This window comes from Mchenga conophoros, linkage group LG18 (genome assembly GCF_057382185.1).
Source record: "Mchenga conophoros isolate Kocher_MC1m ecotype Shallow Benthic linkage group LG18, M_conophoros_male_GT1.1, whole genome shotgun sequence".
Lineage (NCBI taxonomy): Eukaryota > Metazoa > Chordata > Actinopteri > Cichliformes > Cichlidae > Mchenga > Mchenga conophoros.
The window spans coordinates 19133124-19148205 of record NC_140543.1 but is presented as its reverse complement, the minus strand read 5'-3'; the positions used below and the strand labels follow the sequence as shown (position 1 = coordinate 19148205).

The 15082-nt window shown below is 42.4% G+C and overlaps 1 protein-coding gene across 8 annotated transcripts in view; it reads left to right on the top strand.

Moving 5' to 3' along the window:
- kmt2cb (lysine (K)-specific methyltransferase 2Cb) overlaps positions 1 to 13923 on the top strand; it is a 96417-nt gene extending 82494 nt beyond the window's left edge. For 7 of the 8 annotated variants that reach the window (XM_085255608.1, XM_085255606.1, XM_085255607.1 and 4 more), the window contains 19 exons: positions 62 to 294; positions 904 to 2541; positions 2803 to 2991; positions 3122 to 3286; positions 3407 to 3536; positions 3653 to 3800; positions 3892 to 4076; positions 4510 to 4646; positions 5627 to 5906; positions 6285 to 6424; positions 7813 to 7926; positions 8030 to 9146; positions 9243 to 9379; positions 9468 to 9610; positions 9726 to 9900; positions 10011 to 10127; positions 10209 to 10282; positions 11666 to 11774; positions 11990 to 13923. In XM_085255608.1, the coding sequence (XP_085111734.1) occupies positions 62 to 294; positions 904 to 2541; positions 2803 to 2991; positions 3122 to 3286; positions 3407 to 3536; positions 3653 to 3800; positions 3892 to 4076; positions 4510 to 4646; positions 5627 to 5906; positions 6285 to 6424; positions 7813 to 7926; positions 8030 to 9146; positions 9243 to 9379; positions 9468 to 9610; positions 9726 to 9900; positions 10011 to 10127; positions 10209 to 10282; positions 11666 to 11774; positions 11990 to 12082 (5324 nt within the window). In that variant the 3' untranslated portion in view covers positions 12083 to 13923. The remainder of the gene's footprint in view (positions 1 to 61; positions 295 to 903; positions 2542 to 2802; positions 2992 to 3121; positions 3287 to 3406; positions 3537 to 3652; positions 3801 to 3891; positions 4077 to 4509; positions 4647 to 5626; positions 5907 to 6284; positions 6425 to 7812; positions 7927 to 8029; positions 9147 to 9242; positions 9380 to 9467; positions 9611 to 9725; positions 9901 to 10010; positions 10128 to 10208; positions 10283 to 11665; positions 11775 to 11989) is intronic. The other variant, XM_085255601.1, reaches the window with a different exon arrangement.
- The last annotated feature ends 1159 nt before the right edge of the window (positions 13924 to 15082 follow it).

Here is a 15082-nt window from a genome sequence, read left to right as displayed (position 1 = left end):
TTGTTTTTTTTATGTTTTCAAGATTGCTAAGTAAAGAGCTTTTTTTACCACCTTCTTTCAGACAATGCTCAGAGGGCTCAGTATGAAGAGTGGCTCCAGGAGACTCAGCAACTACTTCAAATGCAGCAGAAGTTTCTGGAAGAGAAGATCGGCGCTCACAGGAAGTCGAAGAAAGCCCTGTCTGCCAAGCAGAGAACAGCTAAGAAGGCAGGGAGAGAGTTCCCTGAGGAGGATGCTGAGCAGCTCAAACATGTCACAGAGCAGCAGGGTGTAGTGCAAAAACAACTGGAGCAGGTAAATGCTTGGCCTGTCAAGCTCTAGTACTGAATTCTCTCAAACCCCCACTTCTCACAGAGACTGGCATGAGCACTGTCCTTTCTTTTATCCTGTGACCGAAGTTTGAATACTAAAAGTATTTCCTGCATCCAAACTGTTTGTCCAAATATTAGAGCAAAACACAGGGTAAAGCTTTAATAAGATCTAACTGAGTAAGGTTGGAAAAACTTGAAGTGTTCAATGTTCTGAAAGAGAAACACCCACACATGTGTGATCTAAGAGAAACACAGTTGTTGCCTTTTTTCTTTTTTTTTGATGTTCACTACCTTCACTTAATTTTTGAAGAATATGATGTTTTCTATTGCAAGGTATAATCTCTAACTGTATATTATATTTTAGCAGGCATAATTAGAGTGAAATATTAGTTGCCTTTACTCAAACTCTCTATGGGTATAGGACACAAACCACAGGCATTTGCTTTTTCTTCACCAAAACATACAGTCTTATGTCTTCACTGCAGCCCTCTTTGACTCTAAAAGTGCACTTTGCTGAGTTAAAATTTGAACATTGTTAAAAGTTATTTTGTGAATTTATAGAAAGTAACTTTATTTTTTTACTTTGTCTCAGATCCGCAAGCAGCAGAAGGAGCATGCTGAACTGATTGAGGAGTACAGAGTAAAACAGCAGCAAAACAATATGACACCTATGATGCCTGCAATGCACCCGTTGCCAGGCCCCACTGGCATGGTGCCCAGTGGCCCACCAATGGTTCAGCCTCCTATAAATCCCATGATGCAGATGCCACTTCATCCCAGCCAGCCAAATGTACCTCCACGTATGCCCAACGCACCACCTGGCTGGCATCCCGGTACTTCTATGCCCATGGGAGGACCAGGAATGCCACATATAATGCCTCCCCAGGTACCTATGGGAAATTCAGCCCAACCGCTTCAGATGCCAATGGGTAATGTACCGCAGCACTCTCAAATGCCTTTGGAGCCCCAAGCACCACCTGCTCCTCCAGGTGCCATAAAACCCATGCAGGCAGGTGGTGTGAAGTTTGATGACAACAACCCATTCAGTGAAGGCTTCCAGGAGCGCGAGCGGAGGGAACGGCTCCGGGAGCAGCAGGAGAGACAGCGGGTGCAGCTCATGCAGGAAGTCGAACGTCAAAGAGCACTTAAACACCGCATGGAAATGGAGCAGCAAGGGATGATGGGATCAGATGGGAACATGGCACCACTCTCTCAAATGCCATTTTTTAATGCAGAGCTGCCACAAGACTTCATGCAGCCACAAAGGCCTCCTCTGCAACATCAACAACAACTTGGACCAATTTTTCCTCAGCAGCAGGGTATGCAGCCTGGTATGGGCTCAGTGGCTGGAACATTTATACAGGGTGAGAGGAGAGCCATGGTGGGCAATGGCTTGATGCCACCAGAGATGGGGCCTGATAATGTTGCTCTGCAAGGACCAAACTTTCCTCACGGTCAGCCCAGGCCTCGTCAGTTCAGTGGACCAGGAATGCTTCCAATGCCAGGTGAGGGTCCACCATTTGGGGGTGACTCGTCAACACCTTTACCATCCAACTTTCCAGGCTCAGGTCAGTCTCTGATTCAGCTTTATTCCAACATCATCCCAGATGAGAAGGGGAAAAAGAAGAGGAACCGCAAAAAGAAGAAAGATGATGATGCAGATTCAGTCAAGACACCTTCCACTCCCCACTCAGACCTTACAGCCCCTCTCACACCATGTGTCTCAGACACTTCCTCTACTCCAACCAGAAATCCCCATCTCTTTGGAGATCAGGACCTGTCCAGGTCCCCTTTACTGGGATCTTCCACCCCCAGTCACTCAGAGCTTGAGCGGCAACTTTCTGGTGGGCAATCTGGACAATCTGCTCTGTCATCAGAAGCAGCGAGGGCCCAGGCACAAGCTCAGGAACATGACAGAATCCTCAGCAACATAAAGCTGGAGCAGACTGATGCTAGTGAGTGTCACGGACCAAAAGAAGGTTCCATTGGCCCAGAAATGAGCTCTGTGAAAGAAGAGGGTAACAAAGGGAGCGTGTCTCCGTTCCCTGCTGGGCAGAGTCCAAACAAAGGAGAAGCTGGTAATGAACTATTGAAGCACCTTCTGAAGAACAAGAGTACACCTCCACCTGGATTGTCTCAGCAGAGATCAGAGGAAAGCCTGCGGTCAGAGGAGGAGGAAACCACTGACTGCAAAACCTTACTGAGGCAAAGCTCCATGGACAGCAATGGGGTCAGTTTTTGTGTTAATCATATAGTTACAGAATGCCGAGGGGGTGATCAGCATAGTGAGTCATTTGCAGGCTGAGTGATTCAGAGTGATTCAGATGGGAGGGTCATCATAGCTAAATTAGAATGAATCATAGCTGTCAGAATATGAATGAGTCATAGTTATGTGTTTGAAAACATCTAACTTGAAGTCATTATGCTGCTCAAGTAAATTTTTTTTTGCTCATGTTTTGTTTGTTTTTGTTTTTTTCTGTCTCACCTCCAGGCATACTCAGATGGCACCCATGACTTTCCTGGACCTCTGCTCCCCGAGCAGAAGAAGAAAGGGAGAAACAAGAGAGCACCAAAAGCAGGAGAAAAACCTGTTTCTCGCTACAAGAAGAGGAAAAAGGAAGGAGATGAAAGGCAACTGATGCACACTGGACCAGACTCTGTAATGACCCAAATCAAACAGGTAAGTTGGTTTGAACTTAAAATACTTGAGGACATTTCAGTGATTGTGGTCGGGATGGTTTGTGCAAGAATATATCTGGTCTGACTTCTCTGCTAACCTTCCACCGGTCTGCTTGTCTCTGCTAACACAGCAGCTCTCTCTGCTGCCTCTCATGGAGCCTCTGATTGGGGTCAACTTTGCCCATTTTGCTCCCTACGGCAGTGGCCAGCTCAATGGAGAGAACCTTTTGTCTGGTACTTTTGGCAGCGCCTCACTAGATGGAGTTTCTGATTATTATTCCCAGCTGGCCTACAAGGTGAGATCTTACTGCTTCACTAAGGGGATACCAGATAAACAAAGGGTGGGTGTGTGTTAAGTGTGTCTGTGGCACTGTGGCACTGTGTGCCTGACATTGCATTGCACTTGGCTTCTACAGCAGAGTAATTTGAGCAATCCACCGACCCCGCCGGCATCTCTTCCTCCCACTCCACCACCTGTGAACCGACAGAAAATGATCAACGGTTTTGCCACAACCGAAGAGCTGGCCAGCAAAGCCGCTGCTATGGGTAAGCACTCATAAAGGTCCAAGATGGGCTGACCGATTGTGTTTCCATAATCTTAAAATGGGAGCAGAAAATGGAAGGAGGCATTCATACATATTAACGTTGTTTTCCTGTTGCAGTCTCCAAGGGCCTGGTCCCAAAGCCGCTGCATGTTCCATTTAGGAGTGAGGAAGATCTGTTAGCTCGGGCCATCGCTCAGGGACCCAAAACTGTGGATGTTCCAGCTTCTCTTCCCACACCACCTCACAACAACCAGGAAGAGCTCAGGTAACGGATAAAAAATAGTACTTCATGATTTATTTGGGCTGCAGTGTTTTAACAGAGTTTCTCATTTATTTATTTATTTTCCTTGTTGTAGTAATCGAGGACAGGAGCCTTGCAAGGAGAGGGACACACCTGACAGCTTTGTTCCATCTTCATCTCCCGAGAGCGTGGTTGGCATGGAGATCAGCCGTTACCCAGACTTGTCTCTGGTAAAGGAAGAGCCGCCATCCCCTTGCCTGTCTCCTGTCCTCCCCATGCTTCCTGCACCTGATGGGAAAGGTAAACGCATATATCTGTTTTATTTAGTTATTTATTTTATGCAGTATATACACAAAGCTCCACTAAAAAGTAAATTCGTGGTTTTCACATTAGTGTATCCTCGAGGGTCCATTTGATGTAAATGTGATCATCTTTCCAGATCTGCAGGGGTCAGCATTCTCAGCATAAAGGCCAAAATTTAGCAATGTGATGACTTTATACAAACACACCAGCTTTGCAACTTCCACAAATGAGATATTGCACACACTTAACTATGGTGCTCCTTTTCTGGCTTTCCATTATGTTTTTAGTGTGCATGTGCAGAATGTATATGCATAAGAATCCTTTACAGTTTGCATAAAAGTATGTGGAAGATGGCTGTGTATGCCTTTGTATGATCACATTTGAACAGTGCAGCAGTTTTTGAGAGTGGTTTGCTTTTTCAATTCATTAGGGACCCAGATCAAACTGCAGGATGTCAAGACTGAGCCTTCTTCGATGTTCTTTGGCTCCCCCTTTGGCTCCATGTCTAATGATTCCAAACAAGGGATGGTTTCTGTTGCTATCACTCTGAGACCAGCTGCAGCTGAGGTAACAATACTTAACATTTACTGAGGTTAGACAAAAATCTGACATTCCGTATTTTCGGCACTATAAGGCACATTTAAAATCCTTTAATTATCTCAAAAATCGACAGTGCGCCTTATAATCTGGTGCGCCTTATGTATGAATTCTGAAAACTCTAAATTCTTTCATCAATTTCATCAACAGTAATTTGTGACAGCAGTTTATTTCTAAATAAACTGCTGTCACTTCCAACATAAATGAAGACAGAAAACTAAACAGCAGTGACGTTTGTAGGGTTACTGAAATTGGGATAGCTGGTATGTAATCATGTGCTACGTGATCGCTAGCGACACAGCTATGTTAGCATAACATAAACAGTGAAGCTGGAGGGTGAATGCTAATGCTTGTTTTGCTTAATGCGCCTTATAATCCGGTGTGCCTTATGTATGAAAACAGACCCGTTCATTGACAGTGCGCCTTATGGTCAGAAAAATACAGTAATTCTTTTCCCAGTTCTCTCATTCTATATCATATCAGACATGTGCATAATCTGGCCACACAGTAAGAGAAAGATAATTATTGCAAGGGTTTGTTTTAAGGAGGATGCTTGTTTTTATTAGTCAGAGTCTAATTCTGAGAAATTACAGAGTTCTTAAAATAATAGCTTAATTTTTCTACACACATTATTTTAGGATTATTCAAGTTCTGTTAATTCTTGCACGTGCAAGATATTTAAAGCTGCATATTAACTTAGCTATCCTAGTTTATTGGCAGATTTCATTTTACATGAGAAAGTAAACTACTTTTAAATCAGCTGATATTGGCATTTTAGTTCCTAAGAGATTCACTTCTTAATATTAAATCAGAGGAGTAATACAGAAGTCAACATTTAACAGCTTTAAGTGCCTTTTTACTTGGAGCACTTGGGTGACTATGGTGGACGAATTTAGAGGACAACTTGCATTGCTCTAAATTTCTATTTATTTGTTTTATTTATTTTTCAGAACATTACCGGTGTGGTGGCAGCCATTTCAGACCTCTTGTGTGTGAAGATCCCCAGCAGTTATGAGGTCAGCAGCACCCCAGACAGGGGGCCCCTATCTATGGTCAGCGGTCAAAGGGTGGGCCCACATGGCATGGAGCCACGGCCTCCCATGCTTTTCAATGGACAAGGAGACAGTGGAGGACTGCATGGACGGCCGGGACAAATGATCAGAACCAGTGGACCACAGGGAATGATGCAGCAGCAGGCACATCATTTCCGTTTCCATCCCAACAGCCCAGGTAGGGAATAAAACTAAATTAAACAAGAGCATCTCTGATTCCACCCGGTGCAGTAATACAGCCTGTAATTGAAATGTCATGTTTGATTTAAGCTAAATATAATCACTCCCCGTGAAAAAGCACAATTCAGCAATACTCTTTTGATACCTAATCACTTCCCTTTAAACATCCATAGGAGCGCTTTTGTTTTTTAACAGTTTTTTGAGTGTACCATTATTTATCTGAGGCTGAAGGTAGCCTACAGTCCAATTCTATAAAGGCTGTTTTATTTTGTTTGCTAAAGTTTGTTTAGTCCAATTAAAGATTCAATCATCTGTAGGTTACTGTCAGAGATGTTAAAAATTGATCTAATTTTGCATCACTTTTCTGTTACATCAGGCAATGCTGGAGCTCGAGGACCTGATCACAAGATCCCTGGCAGCTCTGGATGTAAACCCCAGTGGTGCTGCCACTGTAAGGTGGTGGTTCTGGGAAATGGAGTGCAGAAAGCCATCAAAGACCTCCCTGTTCACATGAAGGTACCAGATGCATTGGCTGCACAGTCATGTATATATTAACTGTGCACACCACCTGTCAAATAAAAGCTAAAAGTTGAAATTATAACCTTTACAGGAAGCCTGAATGGACTGAGGATGTAGTGCTTCTCCATTCCTTACTCAGAGATCAAGGCCACAGATAATAAATTGCTTCTGATCGTCAGCAGCTCTCATGAACAAAAAGGCTCTGATATCTAACGCCGTTGACTAAAGTACACCATATTTTAATATAGTGCCATGTGACAGTTTTGCCCCTGAGCAAAATTTCTATCACAAGTAAAAGATGAGCTGATTTCCAAAAAGCATTAAGTCAAAGATGACACATGGCTTTAATATTTTAACAAAGATTACTTTTCTATATTTAGTAATTTATTTATTTTTTTTAATTAGACACTCTGCAGGTCAGCATCTGTGGTACCACAGTTTATCACCTTGTGAAACAGAGTCTAAGAGTCTTCAGATTCAAACTTGTTCTTGTTCTGTCTTTACAGCTTGAACCTCTTAAGGTAGTAATTCATTGTGAATAATGAGTCCTGCAGTAGATGCTTCCTTCGGTTGATCTTTTTTTTTTTTTTTTTAAATAACGTTCGATGTATACGTGCAGACTTTGCTGTTCTTTAAGTAAATCTGCTCCTTCCTGCAAATTATTCTGCATGCCGCTGTCAATAAAAGCCAAAAGCATGACTCATTAGTCTGTGAACTTAGCAGTTAGTTAAAGCTTTCATTTATGCATCACATAACCTTTTATAATGATGACTGTGTCCATGCCAAAGCCCCGATGAGCTAGTTAAAATGTGAATTTTTGGTAAAGTTATCCGAGAACTCAAGCTTTAGCTCCTTTCCTTTTTACGGCTGTGAAATTGTACAAAATGCAAATTTGCACTAATGTTGCTTGATATGTTGAAATTATGTTTTTGTTTTAACTTTATGCATTTTGGAGATGACTATAGCTTTGATTTGTGTAATGAGTCCCACTGTCAGAAATTTGGATCATTTCAATGTCATGTATACATATAATATTGAGATTATTATATGAGCTGTGATTGGTTGGCTTACCAGATTTTTACGTTGGAGAAATGAAGTATTAAAACTCCTTTCACCCTGAAGGGCCACACTTATCAATATATTCATATGCACGGCACTGGAATAACACTGAACATGTGCTCTGATTATGTAAATCTTTCCTAATGGAGTTAAATAGATTTCAGATCAGTTAGTAGGTTAAACAGCAGTATTTAGGTTATTTAAATATTGCATAATTTATTTTTCAACATCGCTTTGCCTTGAGTGGCTTCCATTAGTCAGATGTTGACTTACACCTCATTCCTAATTCAGCTTCTTCAAACTTGGACTGATTTTCTTCTCGTTAGGAATCTGAAGGCCGTTTTAAATCTGAAGACGACTTGGTCTTCTGCAGCCACAACTGCTTCCTTCTCTACTGTTCATCACCACCACTGCAGTCCAGATCAACCACAGAATCTAAGGTTTGTACCACTGTAACCCATGCACATCTCCTAGAAATCTGAGTCTTAAAAAAGCATTTGACTTTTATGTTTGGCACTTTTTTTTCCCTTGTCATCTTCCCAGGAGTCTGTGTCCCTCCTCCCAGCCTCTGAGCAAACAGAGAGCCTTTCTAAAACTCAGCACCAGTACAGTAACAACATGTCCTCCCTGGATGTCCATTGTCTGGCCCAGCTTCAGCCAAAGCAGTCACCCCCCTCTACACCTCCCATCCCATTCCCTTCAGCAGGTGAGACACCCAAGACTGACGCAAAATCCGATGCCCTCAAAGTGACAGTGAAGCTGAAGTCCAGGCCAAGGTCCCACGACGGCTGGCATCAGGGAAAGAGACAGAAAGGACTCCGATGGAGGAAATGGACTGTCCAGGTGGTGGTGCCAAGAGGGAATTCGCAGCTCCCGGATGAGGATAAGATTGATGAGCTCCTGAAGAAGCTTGGAGCCTCCCTGCGCCCTCCAGTGTCACTCAAGGACCAGAGACGCTGCTGTTTCTGCCATCAGTTTGGAGATGGAATGACTGATGGTCCTGCCAGGCTGCTCAATCTAGATCTCGATGTGTGGGTTCATCTCAACTGTGCCCTTTGGTCGACTGAGGTGTACGAGACTCAAGCTGGCGCCCTCATCAACGTGGAGCTTGCGCTGCGGCGTGGTCAAACTATACGATGCGCCTACTGTCAGCAGACCGGAGCCACCAGCGGCTGCCACCGCCTGCGCTGCACCAATGTCTACCATTTCACCTGTGCCCTGCATGCTCAGTGCACCTTCTTCAAGGATAAGACCATGCTCTGCCATGCCCACAGGCCCCGGGGAACAGCGGGACATGCTCTGGAGCACGAGCTGCGATGCTTTGCCGTGTTCCGGCGTGTTTATGTCCAGAGAGACGAAGTGCGTCAAATTGCCACGGCTGTGCAGCAGCCCGAGTTAGGTTACACCTTTCGGGTAGGCAGTCTGGTGTTGCATGCAATCGGCCAGCTCACACCGCTACAGATGGCGTCCTTCCATTCCTCAACAGCCATCTTTCCAGTTGGCTATGAAGCTTGCCGCATTTACTGGAGCATGCGCCATGGCAATCGCCGCTGTCGCTACATCTGTTCAGTTGAAGAGAGAGACGGGATACCAGAGTTTACCATCAGAGTCATCGAACAAGGCTACCAAGACATGGTCCTGACTGACACCTCTGCTAAAGGTTTGCCCTCAGGAAAAAAAAATACTAGTGTGTGTTTTTGTGGCTAATGAAACAGTTTTAACCAGCTTCTGTTCTTGTCTCTGCTCTTGTCATTAGGAGTGTGGGATAAGGTGCTAGGCCCAGTTGCTGAGAAGAGAGCTGAGTCAGGCACTCTGAAGCTCTTTCCTGTTTACCTGAAAGGAGAGGATCTGTTTGGGCTCACAGTTCCTGCAGTTGCCAAGATCACAGAATCGGTTTGTACCTACTTTGGAGGATTTCATCAGCTGCAAGAATTTAAAAACATCAACAAATCTCTAAATGATGCTTTTCATCTGGTTTCAGCTCCCAGGAGTGGAAGCTTGTGACAGGTACTCGTTCCGTTACGGACGCAACCCTCTCGTGGAGTTGCCTCTCATGTTCAATCCAGCTGGTTGTGCCCGCGCTCAGCCAAGAACAAGCTCTCCCTACACCTCACTGGTGATAAGGTAACTTTGTTTGAAGTTGACATTAAATTAGCTTCCTGGGAACGTTCTGTCTCCAAGTAAATAAGTCAGAGTTAATAAAATGTTCTCCTTCTCCACCTCCCTCCTAAAAATAAAGGCCTCAGCCACAGGCTGTATCCAGCAGCAGTGCCAGGTCTAACCAGAATGTTGCCCAAGGAGAAGGTGGCGCCCCCCATAATAAGCCTCCGGTGGTGCACCCCAGGTCCTCCCAGTACCGCTGGATGAAGAGTGAGTGGCGAGCCAACGTCTATCTGGGCCGCTCCCGCATCCAGGTGAGTCGACCAGATTTAAATTCTTTTTAAACTGTCAGAGTGAGACTGATGCTTTTGTTTTCCATTTCCTGTTGACTAAATGAAAACCTGCTTATTTGACATATTCACAGGGCCTGGGGCTGTTTGCTGCTAGAGACATTGAAAAACAGACAATGGTGATTGAGTACAATGGAACCATCCTCCGAAATGAGGTCGCCATCAGGAAGGAGAAAATCTATAGGTCTAAGGTAAATATATGTGCTGCAACATTGTGTTTCTTTAAAATGATCTTTTCCAAAAGCTAAGAGCATTTCTTCTCTTCCTTGTAGAACCGGGCAGTGTTCATGTTCCGCATCGACAGCGAACATGTTGTTGATGCCACACTTAATGGAGGGATCGCAAGGTACTCTGAGCTTCCACAAACTGTTTGAGCATTTTCATAAATGTATTTATGACAGTGTAGCATTTCTTTCATGCTCACTTACTGCAACAAATGTCATTCAGTGTAGCACACCGATGAGCCACAACATTAAAACCCCTTGCGGTTGAAGTGAGTAACCCTGATGATCTCAGTGCACTGGTATCTGTCAAGGGGGTGGTTACAAGAGGCTGCAAGTGAAGAGTGAGCTCTTGAAGTTAAAACAGGGAAAAATGAGCAAGCCTGTTGATCTGAGCGACTTTGACAAGAGCCACATTGTTATGACTAGATGACTGGGTCAGGGCACCTCCAGGACAGCATGTCCGGTGGGGTGTTACCTGTTTCCAGTGGTTAGCACAAGTGATGAGGGCTTAAAGCACATTGATGTGTGGGAGTAAAGGGTGGTTCTGTGATCCCACAGAAGAGCACCTCCAGCACAATTTACTGAAAACTGGTTATGGTAGAAAGTTATCAGAATGCACAGTGCTGCACAGGGTTTTCATACTGACCACTATCCACTGCCAAAGGAGGAAAGGGTGTTAACTCAGCTTCCAAGTCCCTGAAATCTCAAGTCTGTTTGAGCATCTGTGGGATTTTTGAGGAAGGAAAAAGAAGTAGTTAGATTTATGGATGGCCAGCCTTACTTCTTACAGGACTTAACTGATGAGCTGCTAAGATGGAACAAAGGTTTTGTGGAGTGCACGCCTCAACGTCTTAAAAGTAGCCTCTCCATATCTGTCTTACCGATATAATCTTCCAGTAAAGTGGCACAGACGAGACTCTGCTTCTGTGTGTGGGAGGCTTGTCTGCAAACTGGTACATATTGCAAATGAGCATCAGGGTTTTTTTTTCGTTGCTGCTGTAGACGTTGGCCTTTTTTGGATTTTGTTATCAAAGTGATGGCAGTTCAGTTGCATTGTCAAAAGGGCCCAAACACACATGAAACCAGAACTAGAGACCATGTTGGAACAGGTTCATGCCCTTCTTCATAGTTTGTGAAAGATGAACACTCAGTAGTCAGTACTACTTTGTTATGAGTTCTCACTGACAAAATCTATCCACAGATATGAAAACCCCGGTAAACATACTCTAAACTGCCTTTGCGTCTCATTTTGCCATGCTGACCAAACACAGACTCACAAGTTGGAAACAAAGCTAGTTTCTTTTGAATGTCATAATTGTTTTGTTTTTTTAAATGTTGGCATTTTCATCTTATCACCGTCTGCCGCTGCATGTCTGAATCAGCTCACAGAGGCAGCAAATGAGCCTTTAGTTGCAAATAGAATCTGCAATCATTTAAATGTGGTCGGCTATGTTACAGTAATGCTCTGAACGCTGTTTCACGCGTGACTCGTGCTTCTTTTTCAGATATATCAATCATTCTTGTGCCCCTAACTGTGTTGCTGAGGTGGTAACATTTGAGAGGGGTTACAAAATCATCATCAGCTGCATTCGCAGAATTGAAAAAGGAGAGGAGGTTGGTACACACACACACACACACACACACACACACACACACACACACATATATATATATATATATATATATATATATATATATATATATATATATATATATATAAAATTTTCTGTAATTAGAATTTATCCCTGTTCGTTTGCATGCATATGTGGGTGTAAACGGTGCAGTTGTGATATAGCCATGGGTGTTTCTCCCGTGTTTGTTTTCTGCAGCTGTGTTTCAACTACCAGTTTGACAGCTTTGAGGGCCAGCACAAGATTGCTTGCCACTGTGGAGCTCCTGAATGCAGGAAGTGGATTAACTGAGCAAAATGGAAACGACGAACCCAAACGCATTCCTTGCCATAGCGTGTGGAGGATGCTGTGATCTCTGCACAGAATAAATAAGAGACTTCACACTAAAGTCATTTTACGAATGAGCAGAAGGCCTGAGCCCTTGGAGAAATAAATGAATCGGTGTTGGTTCGTCAACAACGTGGAATTAAAAATAGGCGGAGGAAGGGAAATATAACACAGTAGCAGGAAATGACTCGTGCCATATGTGAGGGGCTCTGTCGACGCCTCCGTCTGTATGTATCCGTGTGTTTGTTTGGTGTACATGGGGGTGCGGAATCCACCAGCGAATGAGAAAGCACTGTGTGGGGTGCGGCCTTATTGCTTACTAAGGGCAGGCCCTTTTGTTCATACTGTTAATGTATACCGTTTGACTAAATGTAGACATCACTGAATGAGGAATGTACAGCAATGAATACCGCGAAGGGAATATTAACTTGCACTAAAAATAAAAAAAATAAACAAAAAAAAACCCATACACACACCCACACACACACACACAAGCTTTTAAATACTTGATTCCATGAGTCAGTTTTATCATAGGTCTCTGTCATGTGATTTGTGTGGAATTCGAGAGGTTTTGTATTTATTACTGAGTGAATGAATTTTATTCTCAAAATGAGATCGAGTTAAAAGAAGGCTAGATTGCTATTGTTTTTGAAGATTGAAGAAGACATGCTGTTACTTTTGTATAAATGTACATAAAAAAAACCAACAAAAAAACTATAGGAATAACCGACCAAATACTACCTTAACCTTCTCGATGTTTGGGTGTTTTTAAAAATTGTTTTTGTTCTGTTTGTCATTGAAATTTATTTAAGATGGACGTTATTTCAGTTTGAGAGTATATATTATGATTATTCTGTACAGAATTTGTAATATAACCACAATAATTCACAAAGTATTTTTGTTGTATTAAAAGTACGGTATTGTAGCGTAGTGTTTTGTGACTTACACTTACTTTGACCACTCTCAAAAAAAAAAGAAATATTTTTGTTGACTAATGTAACAAGTAATCGGTTACAGAATCAAAAAAAAGACTCTTCAGATAGTAAAAGATCATTGTGATCTGTTTGCTGTTAATCAGGTTTGATTTTAAAGAACTGTGAATTAGGTTTTAAAACCCAAAAAAAACTGCTTTTTAACTTTTTATCACAAATGGAAACAGCAACATGTGTTAACCTGTTTTTTTGTTGTTGTTGTTTTTTAAACTTTACTTTTAACACAAATAAGGTGCGAACGTCTAATAATGTTGTGACTTAGACGAACCACTGCGCGACAGAAAGAATTCTATGGAGAACTGTAGGTTGTTCTGCCTTTTGTTTTTGTTTCGTTTTTTTGGAAAGAGATGGCATCCTGCTTATAATCAGAAATATTTCTTATACTGACACTTCACAAGTCACATGCTAGAAGCAGAGGAGTTTTTGCGTGCACAATTTCAAGTTGACTGTAAAATTTTGGAGACAGTCTTAGAACTTGTAATGTATATGGCATGTATTTTTTTAACTTTCCGAAGACTCAATTGTATATATTTTTCTCAATGAATGGTTGTAACAAAATTGTTTCTTGGATATTTTTTCTTCTCTTGTACGATACATCATCCTGCCAGTGTGTTTGTGCTACATTTTCTTGGTCGTGTAAAGTAGTCATTTCTTTTCTTTTTGTTTTTATTTTGTTCCTTTTCTTTTTCGTTTCTTTTTTTTTGTTTCTTTCTCTTTTTTTGAATTGCCTTTTGAAGTGTACAGAGTATGAGGTTTGGAGTTTGTGGAATTGAATTTAGAAACATTTACAAAAATAAACTATTTTACATGTTAGCAATTTGTTTGTGTTTTCAATGATTGCACTTTCTTTTCTTTTAATTAAAGCTGGGAAAAGGAATTTGTTGCATGTTGCTAGCACTGAGTTGGATCCCATAAAGGTCCTGGAAACATTCCTCAGACTTTTCTCCATATTGGCATGATGCCAGCACCACATCCAAAAGGTGCTTCTTTTTTTTTTTTCTTGAGATCTGGTGACTGAAGGTGATTTTCATGGTCGAAAAACCAATTTGAGATTATTTAAATTTTGTGATGTGGAGCATTATCCTGCTGAAAGTAGATTTCAGAAGATGGCTACACTGTTGTCATAAAGGGACATGATCTGCAAACAATACTCGTGGAGGCTGTGATGTTTAAATGATATGAGGTACTAAGGGACCTCAGGTGTGCCCATTAGAATAGATGCAGGGATGGAGTGCTGTGACTGTAGCTCAGGAGGTTGTTTGTTTGATACCTGTTTTGAGCCATTCTACATGCCAAATATACCTGGGCAAGATACTTTCCCCCAAGTTGCTCTATGATGCATCCATTGGAGTGTAAATGTTAGCCAGAAAGCAGTTAAGCCTAGAAAAAGTGCTCGTAAGAAAGAGTGTGAACTGGTGAATGAGGCATGTTGCTTTCAGTGTTGAGGTAGAGTAGAAATGAGCTGTATAAGAACCAGTTCATTTACTATGCTTCATGCTTAGGCCACATTTGGACCCTACCATCCAAACGTAGCAAAAATTAAGACTCGTCAGACAAATTTTTTTATGTCTTGTATTGTCAAATTTTGGTGAGCCTGTGAGAACTTTATCCCAGTTTCCTGCTCAACTCTAACAGGACCCAGTGTGGTCTTCTGCTGCTGTAGCCCATCTGCTACAAGTTTGGGGGTGTTGTGCATTAAGAGATGCTTTTCTGCTTAGTCGTAACAAATTGTTTCTTGAGTTACTGTAGATTTCTTACCAACTAAAAGCAGTCTAATTATTTTCCTGTGATGTCAACAATACATTTTTGCTCAGAGAACTGCAGTTCTGCAGGAAAATCCCAGTGGATCAGCAGTAACCATGCCATGCTCACAATTAAATCGCCCTCCCTCCCCATTCTGATGCTCAGTTTGAAGAAAGTGGTCAGAGTGGATGTGTGTTCTCTGTTTAGTTCAACCAAAGCTTCAAACATA